The 25149-nt window shown below is 40.6% G+C and overlaps 1 protein-coding gene across 1 annotated transcript in view; it reads left to right on the forward strand.

The window, feature by feature from the left end:
* LOC124718830 (DNA replication licensing factor Mcm6) overlaps nt 1–25149 on the forward strand; it is a 71466-nt gene extending 46317 nt beyond the window's left edge. The window contains exons 10-15 of the mRNA XM_047244451.1: nt 2099–2236; nt 5878–6030; nt 11458–11680; nt 13409–13558; nt 18051–18190; nt 24716–25149. Coding sequence (XP_047100407.1) covers nt 2099–2236; nt 5878–6030; nt 11458–11680; nt 13409–13558; nt 18051–18190; nt 24716–24823 — 912 coding nt within the window. The 3' untranslated portion in view covers nt 24824–25149. The remainder of the gene's footprint in view (nt 1–2098; nt 2237–5877; nt 6031–11457; nt 11681–13408; nt 13559–18050; nt 18191–24715) is intronic.

The following is a 25149-nucleotide window of genomic DNA, read 5'->3' on the forward strand; positions in this document are numbered from 1 at the left end:
CGTTGAACCTCATTAATGTTTTCGTACTTAAAATACCACTTCAAAACTAACTTTCTTTCATTGAATGTAAGCCTTGTGCCAGCCATGTTAACTCGAGTAACTAGGTGCTACTAAGAACAAAAACACTGACTATCTGGCGACTGTCATCTGACAAAACAAAACAATGCAATACAAAGCTTGTGTGGTGATTGCTGGAACTACAAACTATTACACTACCAAAGATGAGACAACTCCGTCAGTTAGTTTGCCAGTTATGGACTTTTAAGCAGTGGATACATTTTTTTGGACCTCTTTGTATATATGGGAATTGGATACACGTCCTAATCGCCTTCTCCCTCCTGTTTCTATTTCCTCCTCCTTTTCCTTTGGCCATCTCCTTCTTCTTCTTCCCCCTTCCTTTGTTCAGCTCCTCCTTTCAGCTCTCCCTGAATGTGGTAGGACGTATGGGACAGGTCTTGCATATAGGTCTGTTACAGGGATATGAGGCAAGGGGTTGGGAGTAGGCTTCTGCAGGGATGGACGAGAATATTGTCTAGGTTCGGTGTGCGGCAGAGTACCACTGTGGGAGGGGTGGGGAGGATAGTGGGAAGGATATTTCTCATTTCAGGCCACGACGAGAGGTAATCGAAACGCTGGCGGAGAATGTAATTCAGTTGCTCCATTCCTGGGTGGTACTGACTCACAGGGGGATGCTCCTCTGTGGCTGGATGGTAGGATCTTGGAAGGTGGTGGATGACTGGAATGATAAGGCACTGGAGATTTGTTTTTGTACAAGGTTGGGAGTGTAATTGCAGTCTTAAAGGCCTCAGTGAGACCCTCGGTATATTTGGAGAGGTACTGCTTGTTACTGCAAATGCGACAGCCACGGATAGCGAGGCTGTATGGAAGGGGTGGCAGCTGTCGCAGGAGAGGTATTGGTGGTGGTTGATGGGTTTGATATGGACAGAGGTACTGAGGTGGAGGTCATTGTCGAGGAAGATGGCTTGTTGGGTTGAGTAGGACCAGGTGAAGCGAATGGGAGAAAAGGTGTTGAGTTTCTGGAGGGATTTGGATAGGGTGTCTTCAACCTCGATCCAGATTATGAAGGTGTCATCAGTGAATCTGAACCAGGAGAGGGTATAGGGATTCTGGGTGTTGAGGAAGCATTCCTCTAGATGGCTCATGAATAGGTTGGTGTGGGATGGTGCCATGCGGGTGCCCATAGCTGTAACCCGGATTTGTTTTGTATTTGATTCAAATGCAGCATTGGATCAAAATTCCAGAGGAATAGGTGAAGATCTTTCAAGAGATTTAAGATTTTGAACAAACTAACTCTCATTTTTATTTATATAAATTATAAAGTTGTCACCATCTCTCTTATTTAATATATTTTGTGAACTAATATCAGAGATGCACCAGCGAGATGTGCAGATAACGTTGCGAATGACAAGAGGCCACCAGAATACACACATCAGCAGTTAAATCAAAACGAGTGTTGTTTTGACCACCATCTTCTGTCTATTGCACAGCAGAGATAATTGTGACGACATGTTTTTGAGTGTCCTTTGCAAGTTTATAAATAGTAGTAAACAAAATCCAAGCAGCAATAGCAATAGATGTAACTGTACACACCCCAAGAAGACATGTTACATGAACAAAGTGCGTGATTCTTTTTATGTAAAGCAGGGTAAATATTCCCTCATATTAGGTCATACTTCTCTTTCTCCCCAGGATGGCCACAGCACATGCAAAGACTGAACAGAACAACTTTACTATGTACTTCTGTTAAATGGTTTTTTTGTGCTGCCATTTTAGCCTTAAGATTAAGCTTATGCTTCAAAATAAGTTGCTTTATAAAATGATTTAAGTAAATCAACAAAAACTTGTGAATGGTATCTCTCTCTCTCTCTCTCTCTCTCTCTCTCTCTCTCTCTCTCTGTGTGTGTGTGTGTGTGTGTGTGTGTGTGTGTGTGTGTGTGTGTGTGTGTGTGTGAAAGGGGGGGGGGGGGTTGTTTCTTTTCTTTGGTTTCCAGTCAAGATAGTGACATAATGTAAGATTATACAATTTCTTAAATTTTACAAATTGGTTCATTTTTTCTGGCATTGTGATTTTCTGCAGGTGGTGGACTATGCCATAGCCAGGAAAATCGTTGACTTGCACAGCAACGTCGAGGAGTCGGTGGAGAGGGTGTACTCGCAGGAGGATGTCATAAGATACATTCTGTTTGCGAGGCAGTTCAAGCCGTTCATCAGTGATGTGAGTCAAACATTTTGTATGCTTCTTTAGCCTAGTTTCTTTCTTTCTCAGTTTGTCTCTACACTTGTTAGTTCTGATTTTTCGTGGTTAACTTTTTGTTTTCGTTAAATGAGATGTAACACCCCTCTTACCAAAGATCAAATTTCAGTGATGTGTCTTTCATATGCAGATTGTGTCATTCAAATTCATACTGTCAGAAAACATGCTCACTTTTAAAAAAATTCTAATCTAACACTTGCCTCGGTATACAAGGCATGTGTGTGTTTTTTTTTAAAGTAGGTATCATTGTGAAATAAAAATAAAACAAACAGACTTTTCGTAACAATTTTAATTTTACTTGAAAGCGCGTACTTTAATATATGCTTTTACATAATTCCCATCAATATTAACACACTTATTGTGTTGTACAACTGGCTTTTGAATGCCATCCTCATAAAAACCTGGTGCCTGATTAGGCAAGAATTGCATAAAACACTTTTTGATGCTTGAGGACGCTCATCACTCGACATTGAAATCTTAAAGTGTCTGTTCTCTCTCTTTTTCATCAACTTTCTGCACCAAATCATTAGTGATTGAAGGTTGCCCATTTCATTCCTTGTCATGCACGTTTGTACAACCACGTTTAAAAGCTCTCACCCATTTCCGTACTGTACCATTGCTCATAATGTTTTCTTCATACTCTTTGAAGACCTGATGATGAATTTTAGCTGCATTCACTCCTTTAGCACTAAGAAAATGAATCACTGCATGTATTGCACAATCAATGGTATTTTCAGTTGGAGGAGGCATTTCAGATTCTCACATAAGACGAGGCATTTCAGATTCCCACAAAAGACATAAACACACCAATTACTGGTGGGAACTGAGTAGAAAAGTTGATTAAAGTGTGTGTTTTCATGTAAAAATTAATTGCAAATAAAAAGTTTGCTTTTTTTTTCATTTTTATTTCAAAACAGTTCTTACTTATGATGGCAAGGTCTTCTTAGGGATGATATACGAGGGCTATCCACAAAGTACATTATGTTTTAGTTTGTGTCCATTAGGGGCGGGGCTAGCACGGCCATCTTGGGTTCATGGCATTTCGCCGCTTAGACGGCATCCTGCCGTGCTAGTGAGAGGTTCGTGCTGTGCTCTGTTGAGTTACTGTGACAGTTTGAAATGTCAGCGTTAATTGAAAATGCCGCAAAGTGTGAAGTGTGTGCTGTAATAAGGTTTCTGACTGCAAAAAACTGTACACCGATAGAAATCTATCGGCAACTTTGTGAAGTGTATGGGGACAACATAATCACTGAAGGTGGAGTGCGTCAATGGGTCATAAAATTTAAAAATGGCCGAACTAACGTTCACGACGAAGAACATTGTGACTGCTGAACTTGTCGAAAAAGTCGATGCCGCGGTCCGTGAAAACCGTAATTTCACAATAACGGAACTCTCTATGAGTTTTCCACAAATTTCACGAAGTTTGTTGCACGAAATCATTACCGAAAAGCTTGGTTACCACAAGTTTTGTGCAAGATGGATACAAAAAATCTTGACAGAGATTCGCAAAAATCAGCGAATGGCTGCAGCGTTAACGTTTTTGGACGCTTACGAGAAAGATGGCGACTCATTACTCGATCGCATTGGTACTGGTGACGAAACATGGGTTAAGCATGTGAACTGTGAGACAAAATTGCAGTCAATGCAGTGGGGCACACAAATTCCCCCAAAAACCCAAGAAATGCATGCAGACAATGTCGGCAAGGAAGGTGATGGCGACTGTCTTTTGGGACAGAAAAGGTGTGATTTTTGTGGATTTCCTGGAAAGAGGCACTACAATAAACTCTCAAAGGTATTGCCAAACTCTGCACAACCTCAGAAGAGCAATACAAAACAAGTGCAGGGGAAAGTTGGGCTCAAAGATCTTGCTCATTCACGACAACGCCCGGGCTCACACGGCAAATGCCACTCTTGAAGTTCTCGAATCTTTTAAGTGGGAGTTGTTTCCTCATCCGCCATACAGTCCCAACCTGGCACCGAGCGGCTTCCACTTATTCCCAGCAATGAAGAAGTGGTTGGCTATGCAGCGTTTTGATGACTACGCACAGCTTCAAGAAGAGGTAACCACGTGGTTGAAGGCGCAGGCGGTCGAATTTTACGACGAAGGAATTTCCAAGCTCGTCCATCACTACGATAAGTGCCTTAATTTAAATGGCAACTATGTAGAAAAGTAGTATTTAAGTGTGGCTTTCATCTGTATATAATAAAAAAATTTTCCAATACTTTATTTATTTTTAATTCCAAAACGTAATGTACTTTGTGGATAGCCCTCGTATGTTGGTTCACATTTTGCATCACAAAGAAGGTGCAATTATCTATAACTAGCAACCCACCCTTTTTCACATGAATGTTACTAAGTATTCACATATGCTGGATGACTTGCTATCCATGAGTTAGACAGACAGAAAAACACGGTGACTGACTTCAGTCTATAATATGTACAGAAATCGAAATAGATCATGTAAGTGGCATCTGTTATTAAATAACACAGATTTCTTTTGCATCCTCTCTTCTGTAATTTGCCTTCAAAATAATCTTCTAAATGACAGTACATTTTTTCTTCACAAGAATGACACTGCAGAAAATAAACACCCAAGTGACTATTATGAAGTGCTAACTTGAGCTGATAACATGAACTGCAATTACGTCAAGCATGGTGTGAACAAACTAATTTTACATGCTTAAATTTCCAAATTAACTTGTTACCAAAATTACTTTATCCATAGCAAATGAATGCAGAAAGCTCATATGCACGTAACTTGAAAGTTAATTTCCATATATTTTTAAAAATTTTTCTACTGTAGTTGCCAATTGCCGAATGATATCGGTATGCCCAGGTAAAGTATCACACTTCTCTAATGCTGTTGCCGGTAGCCAACTGTATTTTTAGGTACACGCAGGATGTCCCAGGAGGAAAGGCCAAAATCTAGGGATAGGACAGGAACGATCATTCAAAGGAAAGTTATGAAGTAAACATGGGCTCTAAAATGCATACACTAATAATCATGAGCATTTATTCAGTAACAAAAATGAACCAGTGCTTCTAACTCATAAGGTACGCATGTAAGGTATGCATTTTAGAAGCAGCGTTTACTAGACTTCCTTGCTACAAATAATCATTCCTGCTGTATCTCCGAATATTGACCATACCTCCTGGGACACCTTATATAAGTAGTTCCTCTTAATTACAACACAGTGATAAGCTAGTGAAATGTCTTGTAATACCTTTTTCTTGAGCTTTCCTTTCATCCACATATTAAGAATGGACACATGACAAGGTTTTGTATTTTGTTTGTTTTTGTGTGTTTCATAAGAAGTTTTAGGCAATATTTTATTAATGTATTCTAAAATCATTTAACACACATTTTATTACACTTATTAGGAAATATTTTATTCTAAAGTTGTTTAACACACGTATTTTAAGCATGTTCACCTCTGCAGACTTAAGTATGTTGATGATGTGCACCCAGATATGTCCATGATGATGTCCATGATGATGATGATGATGATGATGATGATGATGATAACAACCACCTCCTCCTCCTCTTCTTCCTCCTCCTCCTCGAATTTGTCAAATAAAGTTAGCGAAATGGTCATTGCAGGTGGCCGGTGAGCTGATGGTGGAAAATTATGTGAAGCTGCGGCAACGGGATGGCTCGGGAGGCAGCAAGTCTACGTGGCGCATCACCGTGCGGCAACTGGAGAGCATGGTGCGCTTGTCGGAGGCCATGGCCAAGATGGAGTGTGCGGATGAGGTAGGGAGTGCAGACGTGGTGCTTAAGATATTAGTCATGAGCAATCAATTTCTGAGTGGAGCTAAAACAGGTGGTTTCTGTCTGTTCATTTTACAGCGCATCATTTGTCACCCTTTCGAGTGATTTGGTATTCCATCTTTCCCTCCACTTGATGCATTTGACACTCCTTTATAGCAGTTCTTTTGGGCAAGCTGTCCCCCTCCCCCTGTTGTTGTTGTTGTTGTTGTTGTTGTTGTGGTTGTGGTCTTCAGTCCTGAGACTGGTTTGGTGCAGCTCTCCATGCTACTCTATTCTGTGCAAGCTTCTTCATCTCCCAGTACCTGCTGCAACCTACATCCTTCTGAATCTGCTTAGTGTATTCATCTCTTGGTCTCCCTCTACGATTTTTACCCTCCACGCTGCCCTCCAGTACTAAATTGGTGATCCCTTGATGCCTCAACACATGTCCTACCAGCCGATCCCTTCTTCTAGTCAAGTTGTGCCACAAACTTCTCTTCTCCCGAATCCTATTCAATACTTCCTCATTAGTTATGTGTTCTACCCATCTAATCTTTAGCATTCTTCTGTAGCACCACATTTCAAAAGCTTCTATTCTCTTCTTGTCCAAACTATTTATCGTCCATGTTTCACTTCCATACATGGCTACACTCGACACAAATACTTTCAGAAACGACATCCTGACACTTAAATCTATACTCGATGTTAACAAATTTCTCTTTTTCAGAAACACTTTCCTTGCCACTGCCAGTCTACATTTTATATCCTCTCTATTTCGACCATCATCAGTTATTTTGCTCCCCAAATAGCAAAGTTCCTTTACCACTTTAAGTGTCTCATTTCCTAATCTAATTCCCTCAGCATCATCCGACTTAATTCGACTACATTCCATATCCTTGTTTTGCTTTTGTTGATGTTCATCTTATATCGTCCTTTCAGGACACTGTCCATTCCTTTCAGCTGCTCTTCCAGGTCCTTTGCTGTCTCTGACAGAATTACAATGTCATTGGCGAACCTCGAAGTTTTTATTTCTTCTCCATGGACTTTAATACCTATTCCGAATTTTTCTTTTGTTTCCTTCACTGCTTGCTCAATATGCAGATTAAATAACATCGGGGAGAGACCACAAACCTGTCTCACTCCCTTCCCAACCACTGCTTCCCTTTCATGTCCCTCGACTCTTATAACTGCCATCTGGTTTCTGTACAAATTGTAAATAGCCTTTCGCTCCCTGTATTTTACCCCTTCCACCTTCAGAATTTGAAAGAGCGTATTCCAGTCAACATTGTCAAAAGCTTTCTCTAAGTCTACAAATGCTAGAAACGTAGGTTTGCCTTTCCTTAATCTAGCTTTTAAGATAAGTCGTAGGGTCAGTATTGCCTCATGTGTCCCAACATTTCTACAGAATCCAAACTGATTTTACCTGAGGTTGGCTTCTACTTTTTCCTGTACATGGCAAAATAATAAGTGAAAGGAAAGGAATATTAATTTAGATAGGTAAACCTAAGCAATGTTACTCTTGTCTGCAGAGTTATCAACGTAATTTATTTAGAGATAGATTGCTTGGTGTGTGGGGAAAGCCACAGCTGTAGAAATCAGTTTTAATAATAAAAAACTGGAACAGTTGCCGTGAGAAAATTTATTGATCTCCTGCCGGTTCACAACTAGTTTTTTGCCTGTAAAGTCACATCCTCAGATGCCAAGCAACCTTTTTTTAATCACATGGACTATACTCTGACTACTTTTAATTATTCATAAATAACAAAGGAAAGACCGTGGGCCTTTTCAGATGTGGAAGCTGGCCCTCAACAAAACATTGTCATTTACCCTCATGTTGTTTGTAACCTAAAATCTGAACAGTCAAAAACTTGACAGTGGACTACATCCGAGACGTAACTAAGAACCCAATCAAACTATAAAAGTATCCCAGTGATAAATAATGGTTGCTTAAGGGAAGTTGAGAACTCATTTTAAAAATCCCCTATAATAAATGGTGCGTACACAGGCAGTGGGGAGAGGACGTGCCCAGAGTGGCCTTGCTCAAAGCATACATGTAGTGACAACTCAGGAGTAATGCACGGAAATACTGCGCTGTTGTGCATGCGTGGGAACAGCTGAGTTGTCTGTATACACTGTGCTTAGGGCTGTGCCATTCCGGGCATGGCCTCACAATGCTGCTTGTGTACGCACCATTTATTATTGGGATGGGGTGGGGTTCCTTTATAATTTAATTGGATTCTTAGTACCAATTTTTGCTCTAGGTTACATCCCACAAGTTTTTGACCATTGCATTTTTATGCTACGATCAGCATGATGGGGCCATCTGTGATTTTTATGAGGGGCAGCTTCCATGTCTAAAAAGGTCCATGGTCTTTCATTTGTTATTTACAACGTAACTAAAATTGTCATACAGATTCGCCTATGTTGGTTGACAAAAAGGTTTTTTCCCACCTTCTTTAGTTAGATTGTTTGGCACCTGAAGATGTGACTTTTTAGTTGCAAAATAAGGCGTGAACCAACAGAAGATCAATAAATCTTCTCACGGCAGCTGTTGTGATTATTTCTTATTCAAATAGTTTATGTAGTTATTTTCCAGAGAGTTACAACCTCGAGTTGTGTATGATGTCGTCGTTTCGGTCCTCCCATTCCACCCCCAATCTTGTAGCTGATGTATTTAAACCAACTATTTACAAATTAAAGTAAATGAGTTTCTACCCAAGTTGTACGGGCAGATATAACATGCTGTACGTTATTAGCTTTGTTCAGATAGATGTTCTGGTTGCGCAGTATTCACTGAAGTGATGTGTTTTCCCGACTGCACAGCTCGGTGCAACTTCACAATGATGTGCGTAAAGTTGCCGATGTTGCAGAGTGCCAGATGTCCTTGATGTACTGTTTGAAGTCATCTAGTGTTGTGACATAAGCACAATACTTCAGACATCCCCACAAAGAGAAATCTACCAGTTTTAAACCTTGCAACTGCGCAGAGCATTCCTGATGACCACTGGATTCTAACCACCTTCTAGGAAGTCTGCATGTCATCACACACAGAATGGGCATGTGACCAACCTGCACCATCCACGTATGTCTCCTGTGTCTATATTGGCACTTTCAATACATTGTCAGTACATCTCACGTGCCGGAGCACCTTTGAAATAAGGATTCCACACCACACGTTAATGGAACACCTCACTTTGTCTATTAATGTGGCATACCCACCTAGGATTTTCTATGTTGCAAAAATGTATATGACTGTCACTGCACCGTAACTTGTGGATGTGGGTGTTAGGATGGCCGGCTCAGCTTCAGTGGTTGCAGCAATGAACACTGTGCTGTTGGCATGGTGTGTTTCACGTACACTTCATATGAAATAGAAAAAAACACACATTTATGAAATGTCTGTTTCATTCAGTGTTGTAATATACAGCAAAAATCATTTGAATACATAAAAAAAATCATTTTAACATGTATTATATTACTGCAAAGTCTCCTCACCTGTAACTGCTGAGGTGGAAAGTGCAGCAGTGTGAAAGCTCCAATATCTTGTTACATTACAACCTATATTATCAATCGTCACATTCAAGCCTAACATAAAATGTTTGCATTTCAAGAGCTCTTTTTGTTGGAGAAAGTTTTTGTCGTCGGTAGCAGACTGTTTGTTAGAGCTTCTTTTCTTCTGCCATTCTCTGTAATTTCACCTCCTAGCTACAAGAATTGTATCAGTTTTCTCCTACACGTCTCAGCCATTTTTCATCTTACACTCGACATAATGCTCCTTTCTACTAATATTTATCTTTGTGTTTTCTGTCGTTACCCTGAATCTCTACTGTCTTCTGACTGAATTCAGTCATACATTAAAGCAGAAAGCATAAATAATCTGCGAAACTTTGTGTTGCTGTCTCTCCCTCTTGCACTTTGTCTCACTGTGCAGTTTTCTGTCACTGCCTTTTTCCTTTGATGTCTGAGTTTGATTTTCTAAATGAAGTGGTTTGGTCTAGAACTGCTGATGCCTGATAAGCTATTTTCCAGTAGTTTTTTGGTCACTTATTGTCACAAATTTCAGTGTTTTCTGATCAAGCTATCTTGCAACCATACTTTTGACACTGGATAAATTTGACACATTTTATGGCACACCATTAGAAGCAGTAACCGCCACAGCAGGCAGTATAGAGCTCATGAACTATATAATTCAGTCTTAGTCCCATATGAAATTATTTGAACAGATAACTATAAAATTATTTGAACAGATAACTGATATCCATTTTAAGCCGCTGAGGACACTTCCTTACTGCTGCTATTTTAATATCTGATGACGTCTGTGTATCTGAAACCAGTTATCTGTTAAAATAAACTAAAAAGTGGCCAGTATTGTAAATTCTACAGTTTATTTATATACTAGCCTCTTCTGAGGCTTTGCCCACATACATGTTCCACACCCGCTTCATTCTCGTGTCCACTTCATCCTCCCACCTATATATGCCTATCCCCTCCTCCCCATTCTTTCTATCTCCTCCACCCCCTCATTGACCATATCTTTCTCCCTCTCCCTCTAACAATATCCTCTCCCCCCTTCTCTTTTTGCATCTCCATGTCCCCCTCTTCCTTTTCCACCAGCCCTCTACACCTCTGACCTGCCTCATGGACCTCCCCCTCCTCCCCTCTGTTCCATTTCCTCCTCCCCCACAATTAGTCTGTCCCCTCCTCTATCTGTCTCAGTCTGTCTCCAGCCATGCTCATTTGCACGTGTAGCTCCTGCAGTACAGATCAGTAAATCAGCCTGATTTTGGTGTTGTGAAACGCCTCTCACACAGTTCAGGCTACGCATCATGGGACTGAAAATCATTTATTTGCCCCTGACTTACAGGCTGTCATGCAAAACAGGTTGATAAGCAGGGCAGTACTACTCCAACACAACACACGTGTCATGCAGGGTAGCCTATGTGTTGGTGCCTGGAAAACTGTTTTTTGTCCCTGAGTGTAGGACTGCCTTGCAAAACAGGCTGATACTGCTCAGACACAACATGCCGTTCGCGCAGGGCTGCCTATATGCCGCAGACTGGGAAAACCATGTTTTTGCCTGTATTTCTGCACCTATTGGAGCTAGAAAGTTATAAATCCTACAGTGCTGACACCTGTAAAGCCTGATGTTTCTGTGCTGTTTTTTGTTGAAATCTATGTAGGGGCTTGGGAGGAGATCCTGGACATTCATACATACTCTATACCTAACAAACAAATATCGCTGGTCTCCTTCAAAGGTGAGAGTGAACCTGTTACCCAAGAAAACTTGTTTGCCTACTGTCACTTTCAGATTCTCAACATTTTCGCTCATGTACAGGGGAAATGACGTCACTAAAAGTACCTCTGATGTGGAATTTTCCAGTTTATTGTTGGAACAAATTTTTATACGTCTTTAATTACACACTACTCCAGGTGCAGGAGAAGCACGTCCGCGAGGCGTACAGGTTGCTGAACAAGTCGATAATTAGAGTCGAGCAGCCGGACATCTACCTCGCCGAGGATGATGAGGGGCTCGGGAATGCGGATGAACCGATGGATCTGGACCGCGACAACCTCAGTGGTATCGAGAGGATGGACGTTGGAGACGACACACGTCCGCCCAGCCGGCAACGCCACCAGTCACCCCGTTCCCCAGGTGAGTGTCTATTTTTCTTTGCATGGAGAACCCCCTAAGCTACAGCTAAGCCATTTATTGGTAATACCCTGTCACGAAGCAGTTTGTCACGACAGGTATCTGGGAGAGCTTCTGTGAAGTTTGGAAGGTAACAGATGAGGTACTGGCTAAAGTAGAGCTTTGTGGGGGGCGGGCGTCATGAGTCGTGCTCGGTCAGTAACAGCATTGCTTACAAAAGGCTCCTGTTCAAGTACTGGTCTGACACACAGCCTTAATCTGCCAGGAAATTATATATTGCTTGGTTTGTCAGAAGACATCGTTTGATGGTGCTGCCATCATAGCTGCTTGCAAGATTTTATAATTTCGGTTTCACTTAATAATCAATTCTCATGCAAGTACTAACAGAGCTAATGTTTTAAGCAGTGAAAATTATGTATAGGATGCACTATACACGGTATATGTACATGACAGGCATCAAAATACTCATCAGGGACTATTTATTACCTAATAAGTTCACACTGTCAGCATTCACATCACATTCTAGGAAGGAACATCAGCTGTAACTCAAGAATAGATAAAGCTATGCTCAGAAGTAAGGAACCATTCTTTTTTGTGTGTGTGATTCTCTGCCTGATAAATCACACATGACGCTCTTTGCATTTACACGGTTGAATCACACCACCTTTGTGTTTGATGTCAACATGCAATAACCCACTCACAGATGACGTGGTAGCACAAGCAGTGGAGGGTATATAAAGTGTGTTTGGGGGGGGGGGGGGGGGTGCAGCAAAGAGTGCAGTCACTATAGTAATGCAGAAATGAGCAATAAATCTGATGTCCAAAATGGCAACCGTGGAAGCATTTGCAAAGCAGCTAAGTTGCATGCTGTTGTTCTTAAAATATACTGTGGACGGCCAAATGGCACTATCCATAACTGCTGCCGAACCAACAGTGGTGCAACGTGGCTGTAGACTGTGGGTGAAAGACAGCTCCTGAGATGTCTATGGACATACAGATGTGCTGCTGTTGAGAAAATGACTGCCCAGATGAAAGCTGCTGCTAACAGGGTCTCCCCAGTGACTGTTAAGCGGATGCCCATGTGTAGCAGTTGCTCGGTTCGTGCAACTGTGCTGACCGCTCTTAATCAGTGACAGAGAGTTGAATTTGCATGCCAATACCGTAACTGCACATCCACTGAGTGGTGACAGGTGGTCTTTCAGATGAATCACGTTCTATGCACCATTAGATAGGTGGCGATTGGCATACCCTACAACAAGGTCCAGGCTGGAGAAGGGAGCATTGTGGTACAGGGAATGTTTTCGTGGCATTCCCTGGGTGATTACATCATTCGGGAAGGTACAATGCACATCTTGCAGTGGTCTGTGCTGCAAAAGGTGGTTACTTAGGCATTTGATAGTTGGTCACATTAGTGTGACTGGACCCTGTATAAAATAAGACTGAAATCGAAGCTGACGCCTGCCAAAATGATCGATAGCCATGCTGGTAACATTGCCTCACAGGATTTACCTCTCTCTCATTTCATACTACTTCAGATTTCTGTCTATCCCCCTGTCCTTGTTTTAGAAGAGTTGTTCCACTCTCATGAACAACCCTTCATATCTCCTGCTTCGAACAGTTTACTGGTTCAGAATTAAAATGTAAACTCTGAATAATTTGTGTTTACCTTATTAAATTGTGTGCGCCATTTAATTTGGTGTATTTTTACTTTATGTTTGCTTTTTTGTTCAGCTCTCGGGAGAGCCAGCGCCCCCAGGAGTCCGGCCCCCCCTTCGAGCCCCCAGAAGAAGAAACTGACGCTGTCGTTTGCCGAGTACAAGGCACTCTCCAACATGCTGATAATCCACATGAGGCAGGAGGAGGAAAAGAGCGAAGAGGAAGGTGAGTGAGGCCAGGCTGTTGGATGCCACACAGTGTGTTTCCTTGGAGTGTGGGCACGAAACTTGCAATTCGTCTCCACCTCCACACAGTTTCAGCCCGGCCATATTTACGCACGGGTGAGCTAGCTTGCATCCTAGATGCCTACATAAAAAAAATATTTTTAATGAAAATTTGCCTTCATTTCAGTACTTCGCTGTGGACCTCCATATAGTGGGCAATTATGGCAGAATATAATAACTTAGGAGTAATGGAAACAACTCGCCAAATATTAGAATTGTTGAGTCATTGACAGTCACACATGAATGAGAAAACTTCTGGAAAAAACAACATTCTGGTTAAGGAGATGGTGATAGAGATATTATAAAGTTTTATTTTTTACACAGTCACTTTTAACAACAACACAGAGGTTACCAGTTCCAGCCCTCAGTGGCCATCTTCAAATGCTACCATAGTAAAAAATAAATAAAAAGCTTGTATCAAGACCTTAAATCAACTAAAGTATTTTCACTAGCCCCATTTGTGAGTTACATAAAGTGCTATTTAAGTATACATGGATCGTACCTATGAGTGGTGGTTGGTAGATAAAGATTCATGTGCTGTCAAAGTAAACATGATACCGAAAATCTGGGAGCTATGTAAATAGGAATACTTTTCGTTCCCTACTTTATCTACTTGTTGTGCATGTCCTCTGAAAGACAGTCATTACTTGTGAAAACTGTAAAATTTAATGAATTTTACAGTAACATTCAGTCAGTTTTTATAAAAAATAAAGTAGAATATAGGTTGTTCCCATATTTTAAATGGAGTAAGGGCCTTGCAGTGAAAGAATAAAACACAGGAACCTTTCTTGTGGTACATATTTCTGATGGCTGATAGAGCTGCAGTTTGGGCTGCTAGTTGTTTACACCATTGTCCGTAAGTTCTGAAGATAAGACACGGACTGGATTACAAGGGCAGCTTTGTGACTCCCAGGTGCTTACGACAACTGGGCAGACACAGATGCTCGATGTGGCCCGGAGTGCGCTGTGCAGCACTCAGTTGCAGAGAGCCCCCTTCATCAGCCGGAGACTGCACGCAGGACGTAGCTACTATCTCAACTGAACAGATCGTGAATATTAAAATTGCACCTGTAGCATCTTGTTACGTACATGGCCATAAATCAGCTTATAGTTTCTCAGTTGCTGTGATCACAGCCGTGAATATCGTTGGGTGCAGCAGTATCTATTTCCAATAATGTGGTACACGTACACGCACACACAAACACACGTTTGGTTTCACAGGTTTTACTTCTGTAAATGTCAGACCACCTCGTAGAATTAGTTATGCCCAGTTCGTGGTCTCAATTACGTAGCTAAGTCTCACTTCCCAGTTATGCACGTACTGCACCTTCTAATTATATGACAATATGCACTGTGCAGTATAACCTAACCAACCTACAACAGTCTTGCACATATGAACGATGTGTTGGCACTTTATAATATTGAAGTTAATTGGCAATCATTGTTAATTGTCGTGCTTCACTGTTCTTCTTTTTTTATGGCCATACATCATTGCACCATTGCTGTTTTGACTGACATGGGTTCCACTCTCAAAATCTCAGTATCGACTGGCTTAAAAATGGCTTCAGGCCTGGTGCTTATATAGCTTTACAAAAATGGCTACTAAAGTTTCACATTGTTAAATATGTAATTTTGATGATTTACAGTTAGAATTTTACATCTCAGATTCATTGGACAGTGTGGACAAAACTGCAAAAACAGCTAAATAAGCGATACCATACATAAGTGTTAATTAGCTGGAAACTAATTAAGTGCCGATGTTCCTACTGTGGTTTTGAAATTAGCTACGTGAATAGTTTAAGGATTTCAATGGGTTATTTTCCTAACATTATCAGTAATAAAGTAATTACATCTGTTTGTGTCAACAATGTGACCAGAATAGGAAATAATCACTTTTAGTTATTTGAGCTGAGCTTTACCAAAACTAGTTACTTGAAATGGTTCGAATTATTTAGGAAATTCTTCTAATTAATGGAGTTTAGCGAAGTTGGTCTTGGCCTTATACTCAGAATTACAGAAATGACAGCTTTATCTTGTAGCAAATCTCTCACTGACACTAATAATAATTAAGAAAGACAAAGGAAAAATGGTCATTTAAGGAGATAATTAACAAAACAAAATGGGAATGAGACCCAGCTAGCCTTCCTACAGTCTGAGAACAGCGATTGTAGCCCAGAAGTGATTTAAACAAAGCTTGGATTGCATTTTGACGATTAATTTTGCAAGCTCGAGTACATGCACATGTGCATATGCCGCCCACCGCTCTGCCGGTACACAATGCCGGGCCTGCAGATTGACAGGAACACTGGGATGATGATGGGAGAAAAGAGTGGGGGTGTGGGTGGAAGGATTGGGGAAGGTTTTCTAATGGCTCTGAGGAAGTCAGCAGGCGTATGGAACAGGAATGTGATACACCAGCACTGGAGCCGGTGCATTTGTGCCACAGATGGTGATTGTAATGGTGGTGGTGGTGGTGGTGGTGGTGGTGGTGGTGATGATGTGGGTAAGAGGGTTGGGATGGAATTACAGAACAGAAGAAAGGGGAGACTTGGGTAAAGGGTGTAGATGCAGGGGGTAGCAGAATAGGGGTCATGATGATTACAGAAGTGAAGGTTGTGTTGCAAGGGGAAGTCCCTTCTCCGCAGTTCAGAGAAGGTGGTGCATGGAGGAAGGATGCAGATGGTGAAGCAGGCATCGAAATCGAACATGTTGTGCTCAGCAGCATATTCTGCCACTGCGTGGTTAACTTTGCTCTTGGCCACAGTTTGGCAATGTTCATTATTCATTGATTGGTGATGCATTCAGGGCCAACATACCCTATCCTCATTCCTCCACAGCATCCACTTTAACTATATATAACTTTTGAAATATGTTTTTGGAAACATAAGAAATTTACTGCAAAGAGTAACTGAGGAGCTTCCATAGGAGATATGTCAATACAGTCAATGTTACTCACTCTCATTTTCATTTTCAAGTGTTAAATCATGAGTATATAACCACATAAATTATCTCAAAGTGTGATTATTATGTAACATAACTGAAAAATTACATAGCGAGTGACAGTTTCAGTTAATCACTATGTATATCTTTCAGAAAACGAGATGAAAGAAAGGAAGAAAATATTATTAGGAGTGGAACAACAGAAAAAGTGGATAGTTCCAGCTTATATTGTTACAGATACCGTAATGAGTTCATTTCTTTCCATTTCTCGTCAGTTCTTTAATTATAAATTGTGTACTAAAATTTCACACAGTTAAATGATAAACTTCAAATGCTGTGTTATAGGCTCTTAATTCAAAAATTGCCATAAAATGCTATGTTTGGCAGGCTGCACGTCACAAGTTCGGCACACCTGCAGGTACACCTCAAAGTTACGTTTATTCATGACAGGGTCAGCTGGTAAACTGACAATGTAAACATATTATGACTGTTAGAATTTGACATTTAATAGGCATCTTATTTGTTCAAATTAATTTCACATTGTAGGTATAAGGTTAAAGTACATTATGTATTGGACATCACTTGGATAGAACAACAGGCAACGTCACAGTCAAATGTAGACATGTCACACCCTAAGGAACATCAACATGATGTCATGGCTCTAGTCCTGTGCAGGATGGTCTGAGTGAAATTATGAAGTACAGTTTGTCTTACAAAAAGGTGCAGTATAGCATAAAAATTAAGGAACCAGCAATGGTAGTAAAAGTTTTATCAATGACCAAAGGAAAATTTGTAAGATGTTCTTGGCGAAGATTGTGTGGTAAATTTTCCACATGACTGTGAACTAAAAGAATAAGAAAAGTGTTGTGAAAACATTACGTCATTTGATTGATTAAGAAAATATATACAACAAACAACATCAAAGAATATTTAGAAGGCAATACTTTATCCTCTGTGTCTTTTTTCTTTCAACTGCTAAGTAGCACCAAAAATGGAAATAGAGCTTTCATTTTCACTGTTTAAAAAAAGTATGTTTAATGAAGATTGTGTAACCTATTTTGCGCACTTATTTACGCAGTGAAGGCTTTTTTCTTCGTGCAGGTGTTGTAAAATGTAAATCATTTTTCACTTTCATATATTTAGCATCTTTTGTGGAAGAACACTTACAGGAAAAATATACAGGTCTTTCACATGTGTCATAAAAAAGAGCAACCAATAAAGGTCTAGAAGACACAGAACTCAATACTGTAACACAAGTGAATAGTCGCCATTGTCAATATGACAATCAGAATTATCTTCCCGAGAATATTTGGCAATAACGCTTCATTTTGTTGGTGGTCTGTGTGAATGGCTTCCTTTGAAATTTGCTGTGGAATGTTCGGACATTATGTTCCATGACATCTAGTGTGAATCAGCCTTTATTATTGTGTAGTAAATTAGTGGGTATGTTGTTTAAGCAAGTAATTTGTGACATATGACACTTGTTTTTGCAGGTGGAAGTACAGAGGGCATCAGGAGGAGTGTGATAGTGGCGTGGTACCTGGAGCAGATTGCTGAGGAGATCCAGACAGAAGAGGAACTGCTCGAGAGGAAGGCGCTAGTCGAGAAGGTTCTGGACCGGCTGGTGCACCACGTAAGTAAAGAGCCGAGAGCCAGAGTGACTGAATGAACCGTTTGATTCCACATTACCACCTCACAACTAATGTGTTACCTTTCAGGATACCTAGACTTCGGGCTGCGCTATGGATTAGTCTGTTGCCACATCCAGGATTTTTGTCAACATTCGTTGACTTTGGCAGTTCGACCAAACTGTCACCCTCCAATCTAACCTTAGACCTCAAGCTAGGATATAGATCAGTCTGTCACTGCAACTGACAGTACAAAAGAAATATTGTCATTGTTCCATTCTCTTTCTGTTTGCACATGTGTGGGCATGATGTGCCACATCATTATTACATTTCAGGACAAAGCTGACATCTGATATTGGTAGTTTGAGTTGACCCACTGGTCCATCTAAGCAATACCTTATATCTCTGACCGAGCGAGGTGGCTCAGTGGTTAGCACACTGGACTCGCATTCGTGAGGACAATGGTTCGATACGGTGTCTGGCCATCCTGATTTAGGTTTTCTGTGATTTCCCTAAATCGCTACAGTCAAATGCCGGGATGGTTCCTTTGAAAGGGCACTGCTGACTTCCTTCGCTGTCCTTCCCTAATCCAATGAGACCGATGACCTCGCTGTTTGATCTCTTCCCCCAATCAACCCAACCCCCCCTCCCCTAATGAAACAATGAATTAGATTTCTGTTGCAAGATAGTATTCCATGTGATACAAGGGATGGGTCTCGTGTTGTCATGTTGTAATACCCTGAAGGGATGGACATTGGTTTCTGGTGTTCAAAGGTGATGCAGGAGGTGACGTGGCTGGAAAACTGAGAATTCTCAGGGGGATTGAATTTATTGGAAAGGTTAGGTATTTTAGAAAGATTCGGGAAGAGTCTGAGAGAGACTAGTGGGAGTTGAACTTTTTGGTGGTGAAAACAAATGTACAGTCTTTTTGTTTCAAAGGTCTCTGAGATTCTGCTTTGGAAACAGTCAGTTGAGGAGCCATGTAAAGAAAGGTGAAGTAGTTCACTGAATTGTGGTAATGTTGTTTGTCGCTCAGTTGCTTTATTGTAAACAGGTGATCATCTTGTGGAAGCAAGTAATTCGCCGCTGTTGAAATGTTGTTTGTCGCTCAGTTGCTCGCTGACCTTCTAAATCTTCACTATTGATTGTGGGTCTCGGGGGTCCAAGTCTGTGTTTCATTGCACAGTTAAGAGTGGGATGGAATGTAATATGACCAAGAGAATTTGTTACCTAGCTGCAGAATCTTTGTCCACACAAAATTAAATATGGCTTTTTCAGTTTCATGAAAAATATACAGGGTGGAGCAGAGGAAATGCATGTTTTTTGCTATTGAATGACTGGGACACAGTTTGATAAAAATAATAAAAACAAGCATTAAGTGATAGATTTCTTAATGCAGTTTTGAAATTACATACTTTAATTAGGGTCGAAAAATAATGTCTTTGATATGACGTCCTTCTTGCTGGATACAAATTTGGATCCTTTCTCAAAAGTTAAGCTTGACTCTCTCCAACATTTTGTTCGGCACAGCTTCAGTTTCCTGATGAATGGAATTCTTCAGGCCATCGACTGTGCGAGGCTTGTTCATGTAGACTTTTGATTTTAAATATCCCCACAAAACGAATTCGCATATTAACAAATCGGGTGAGCGAGGGGGCCAGTAAGCATCACCATATTTCGAAATAACATGTCCTGGAAACATTTGTCAAACCACTTCCATGGATGTTCTCGCCATGTGAGCTGTGGCACCGTCCTGCTGAAACCATATTTCTCTCATGTTCGCTTGACACCTTTCAAGTTCTGGATGAAGAAACTTGTTTAACATTTTAATGTAGCGCGCTGATGTCACAGTAACTGGAGTTCCTTTCTCTGCAAAAAAGTGGGGTCCAACATCCCCATCTTTGAAACGCAGCACCACACTGTTACTTTTAAACTGTGGAGAGGTCTTTGGCGTAATTCATGTGGGTTCTCTGGTGCCCAATACCGACAATTTTGAACATTGACGCAACTGTCTACATGAAAATGTGCTTCATCACTCATGAAGACTGTAGCATCTGTATCTTCTGTAAAAATTTCGTCCATTAGCGACAAAACTCTGTGCGCTGCACAAAATCCCCTTCACTAAGCTGCTGGACGATCAATATCTTGTACAGGGAAACTAAAGATCATCATGTAAGATGCAGTAAAGCGAGTGACGTGACATACCCAGCACTAGAGCCTGTCGTCTAGCCGATCGTTTCGGACTAGCAAGAACTGCCGTTCTCACTCGGTCTACATTTTCCGGAGTATGAATTGGACGGGGAAGACCAGGTGATTTCTTTTTCATCACAGATCCAGTCCTACTAAATACTGCAACCCATCGGAGTACAATATTTCGATCAGGCACTGCGCCTCGACGCCCAAGTCTAAAATTTTGCTAGAAAAGACATTGCACTGTGACTACGGAATCATTGTTTCTAAAGTACTGCTCGACAACGAACAGACGATGCCGTACGCTCCATAGCGACTGAAACTGCATTGTACGGGCAGTCTGCCAACATTCATTCACGGTCAATACCCTTTCTCGTCGCCGCATACTAGCGGTTCAAAAAACGTGCGTTTCCTCTGCTCCACCCTGTAAATACAGATCCATATTTGAACACACCGGTGTTGTAGATTGGCAATTAATATTTAGGCTTCAGGTCTTATTACTAAGTTGAATATAAAGAAGTGCTTTGATGTATTTCTCACAGTGTCACGCTTCAAGTTAACAATGATCAGCATCGAAAGAGTTGGCTTTCAAACACCGTGCTTTGTTGCTTATAAAGTGTGCTGACTTTTCACGTGGGTGGTAACAGTTTGAACCACGTTCCTGTGAGGGTTACTCGAAGTTATCACGTAGTGGCGCAGCACGCCACTGAATGATCGTGGACAGTGGTAACAGTTCAATTTCTGGGGACTTATAATTGATGTAGCAACTCAAAAAAATTCACTTGCGGCTATAAAAGTAGAAAAGAAATAACTGCCCTCACGTACAACAAGAATTGGTTCGACTAAGTTTGCAACTTCAGCAGGGAGATCTCGGAGAAATCTTTTGATGAAACAGTCGCCATCGTGTTTTGATTTTTTGAAACTTTACAGACATTTGTTTTGGATATGATATACAGCATACGGACTTCATTCTGCAATTTGTCTGTGAAATTGGTAACAGGACTGTGGTCTTTGGCAGAAGGTTAGGTTTCAATAGCTTTATGCTCTTCAATCTGAATACCTACTGGGGGTAGCACTTTCGACTGCCCCACTGTGGTACTTTAATATAGATCGAAAAAAACTGGGAACAGGGACGAACTTTTTTTCGTTGGTTGTTGTTGGCCTCGAGGTTTCAGTGAAATTTCCAAGAGAACAACTATACGTTTATATAGGCATTTTACAGCTTGCACTGGCTACTCCAGAAAACTTTTACTTTAAAAGTATTTTGTGTAGCCTTACCTAGCCAAATGCTTCGGTATACTTGGCAGGATGCAAATAGCTTTTGAGAGCCAGTATTGTTTGACCACATGTGATGACTAAAAGAAGTAAACTTGCAATGAGATTGCGGGTCTCAGATTTTCAGCATATTGTGTGAAGAGATAAGCAAATTCAAATTTTGATCTATATATATCTTACAATATAATTTTAATATAATAGAGGGAAACATTCCACGTGGGAAAAATATATCTAAAAACAAAGATGATGTGACTTACCAAACGAAAGCGCTGGCAGGTCGATAGACACACAAACATACACACAAAATTCAAGCTTTCGCAACAAACTGTTGCCTCATCAGGAAAGAGGGAAGGAGAGGGAAAGACGAAAGGATGTGGGTTTTAAGAGAGAGGGTAAGGAGTCATTCCAATCCCGGGAGCGGAAAGGTAAGTCTTTCCGAACACGAAACCTAGCACAACTGGCCACGGAACTGGAGTTGCCGAGGCTCCACAATGTGTGTCTGTACCTTCCAGAACCTCATTGAGTCTTATTTTTGTGTGTTCTGTGTTGGTATGTGCTGCAAAAGTTGGTTATTCAGGCTTTTAACTGGTGGTTACAATAATGTGACTGGACAGTGTATAACATAACTTCCTCGGTATGAAACTAGTCTCACTGTCACTGTCTTTTTGTTTCAACATGAAAAATCTTTGTATCGTCAACAGTGAATGAGGGTGACGGGCATATATGACGAACAAGTGCTTTGGCGCGGTTGTGTCAGGATGGGGGCATTAACCTAGCAGCTACTTAGCTCATATAGGAGATGATATTCGGTCCTGTGATCTTAGTGCACCAGTGAAGATGCAAATGAAAAGCATTTCTGCCTCTCTTAATCTGTGGTGTTTATTACAAAACCTTGTCACGGCCCTGAACACTGAATAATACACATTATGATGAGTGAGCATTGAGTCAAAACTAAGAGTGTGACAGGCAAATTGTGAAAGAGCTGTAGCTGAGACTGGTGATAGTAAAGAGCCTAAACAGTAATGAATTGTGAATGAACCCGACACTGCCGTGCAGTCACAGCTGCCGTCCTATTTATAATCATTTAAATGACAGTACAGTTCTTGCTTTGTTAAATTTTACTCTTATGATTTAATTTATTCCACTTAAACAATTTTTAACAGATTATCCATGATAACATATGTGCAGACTGAAGCAACAAATAAAAATTTGTACGAAGACTGGGATTCTAACGTGGGTCTCCTGCTCGGCAAGCAGGTGTGCTAATCACTATGCCACCCTGGCACAGTGGCTTTTCACAACTGGACAGACCACCCCAGCAAGACTGCCTCCTAAATCCAAATTCCAGTTCACGTCTCAGCAACGCTTGGTATTCCCCCTTAATTCAAATAGCATCTCAGCATTGAATGAAACCACAGCTTAGATGCATTAACCCTTTGACTACGAATTTTATTTAAAAAACATTAATCCGTGATTGTTTTAATTAAATGTCTTAATCATATGTAACAGTATGGAATGGATGTTTCCTGCCGTTTCATTTTCTGTGTGGCAAAAGGGGGGGGGGGGGGCGAGGTGTAGGACATACAGGATTATTCATAAGTACCTGCAGCATTTCAGACGATGACTGCACAGAAAGTGCAAGACATTCTGAAAACACACACACATCTGTGGACAAAGTATTTCTCCACGTTTGTGACACATTACAGGTGCTGAATATGGTCTTCGTTTTGTAATGTGGCAAGCGTGTGGGTGCAACTTGTTGACACGATGTGTCCGGGAAGGCGTGAAAGCTGCCCATTTTGCAGAGCTGCTAATCGGGATACGTATCTGCAGGTGTGAACTGATTTGATGTGAAAATACAGTTGATTGTTAACAATGTAACTTGAGGACAGCAAAACATACAGGTGCAATCTGTGATTATAAGAATTCTGCTAACCATTAGTAGGCTTCCCTTTATCTGTGGTACATTGATACATAGTAGTAACATGCAGCACTTCTCTGATAACCTATCGTTGGACTCGTACGTCCCGATGTCAAATGGTTAATTGAATGAAACGGTACGGTTCCAGAGACCTGTGCTTCGAATCTTGGACATCTGTGATTTATTTATGCAGACTGAAGTGATAAATAGAAATTTGTACCAAGCCTTGGATTTGAATACGTGTGTCCTTCTCACTAGACTAGACTGCTATGCCTCCACCACACAGTGGATTTGCACAACTACCCTACCACACCTTGTGTCTCAATCCAAACTCCCACTTATGCCTCAGCCAACTTAGTACACCTCCTTGGCCTTGGTCTTCAGTCTGCAAATATACATCATAGATTTTTGAGATTTGAAGAGGTCTCTGAAACCACAGAACTTCATTTGGTTATTCTTGATAAGTTATTCAGTAAATTTGTTGACCTGTAATTTTTCAGAAAATGTGTTTCTCTGAGAGAAGCATTTTGTCTTTCTCATACAATTCGCCATCTGCTATACTTTTATTTATATTCCTATTTTTTTAAAAGAAAGTGATTGCATGTATACAGTAATTAATCATTATGTAGAATCAAGTAAACTCTGATTTGCATCAGTTAATTCATTTTCACATGACAATTTGTGATTTTAATGGCAAAAATCAATGATATACGTGTCAGCCACATTATTATTATTATTATTATTATTATTATTATTATTATTATTATTATTATTATTGTCTGTAACTTATGCAAATAGTGATACTTTTAAATCAGGGCAAAATACTCAAATTATTGACCTGAAGGATTAGTTGTGTGCTTAAAAACTGTATGTGAAGGGTTAGTTGTGTGCTTAAAATCTGTATATTATTGACAATATCAAATGACATGCTACAAGATTGAAGTATATGAGTGCATTGGGTTGTTCATTAAAAATATAAGTGAAATAGTGTACTGAGAAACAGAAGGTGGTTTGTTTGTGAGTGTGGAAAGGGGGGGGGGGGTGTTACAGCATGATAAGCTAATAGTTGTATTGATTATCTTTTAAGGGTAGTTATAACTGATATGTTGCCCGAGCCTGCATCCACTTGGCTTGCTTTTCACAGGACCAGGTGATCATCCCCCTGAGTAGTGTCGGGCTCCGGGGAGAGGAGCAGTCGGAGGAAGATGACCCGCTGCTCGTGGTGCATCCGAACTACGTGGTCGACATGTGATCAGTGTCTCGAGGCTTAAGGAAGAAAGTTACTTCTGTGGACTTCTAAGCACACAAATAGTAGACATTTACAAATGTGAAACTGCAGAACATCACATTTGTCTCCATGTGGCACTAGCTTCACCAGATTTTTGGCTATCTGGGTTCGTGGGCAATATTATTTTTATAATATTTTATGCTATATCCAGATGCACTTTTTAGTATGACTTTAGAAATGTGTAAATAGACCAACCCTTCTGCCACTGTAAAGAAACACCATTTATTTTTGTCATGAAATGTAAATCCTCAATATTTTATGTAAGACAAAATAAACATTTTTTATACATA

The sequence above is a fragment of the Schistocerca piceifrons genome, chromosome 10, assembly GCF_021461385.2.
Source record: "Schistocerca piceifrons isolate TAMUIC-IGC-003096 chromosome 10, iqSchPice1.1, whole genome shotgun sequence".
Lineage (NCBI taxonomy): Eukaryota > Metazoa > Arthropoda > Insecta > Orthoptera > Acrididae > Schistocerca > Schistocerca piceifrons.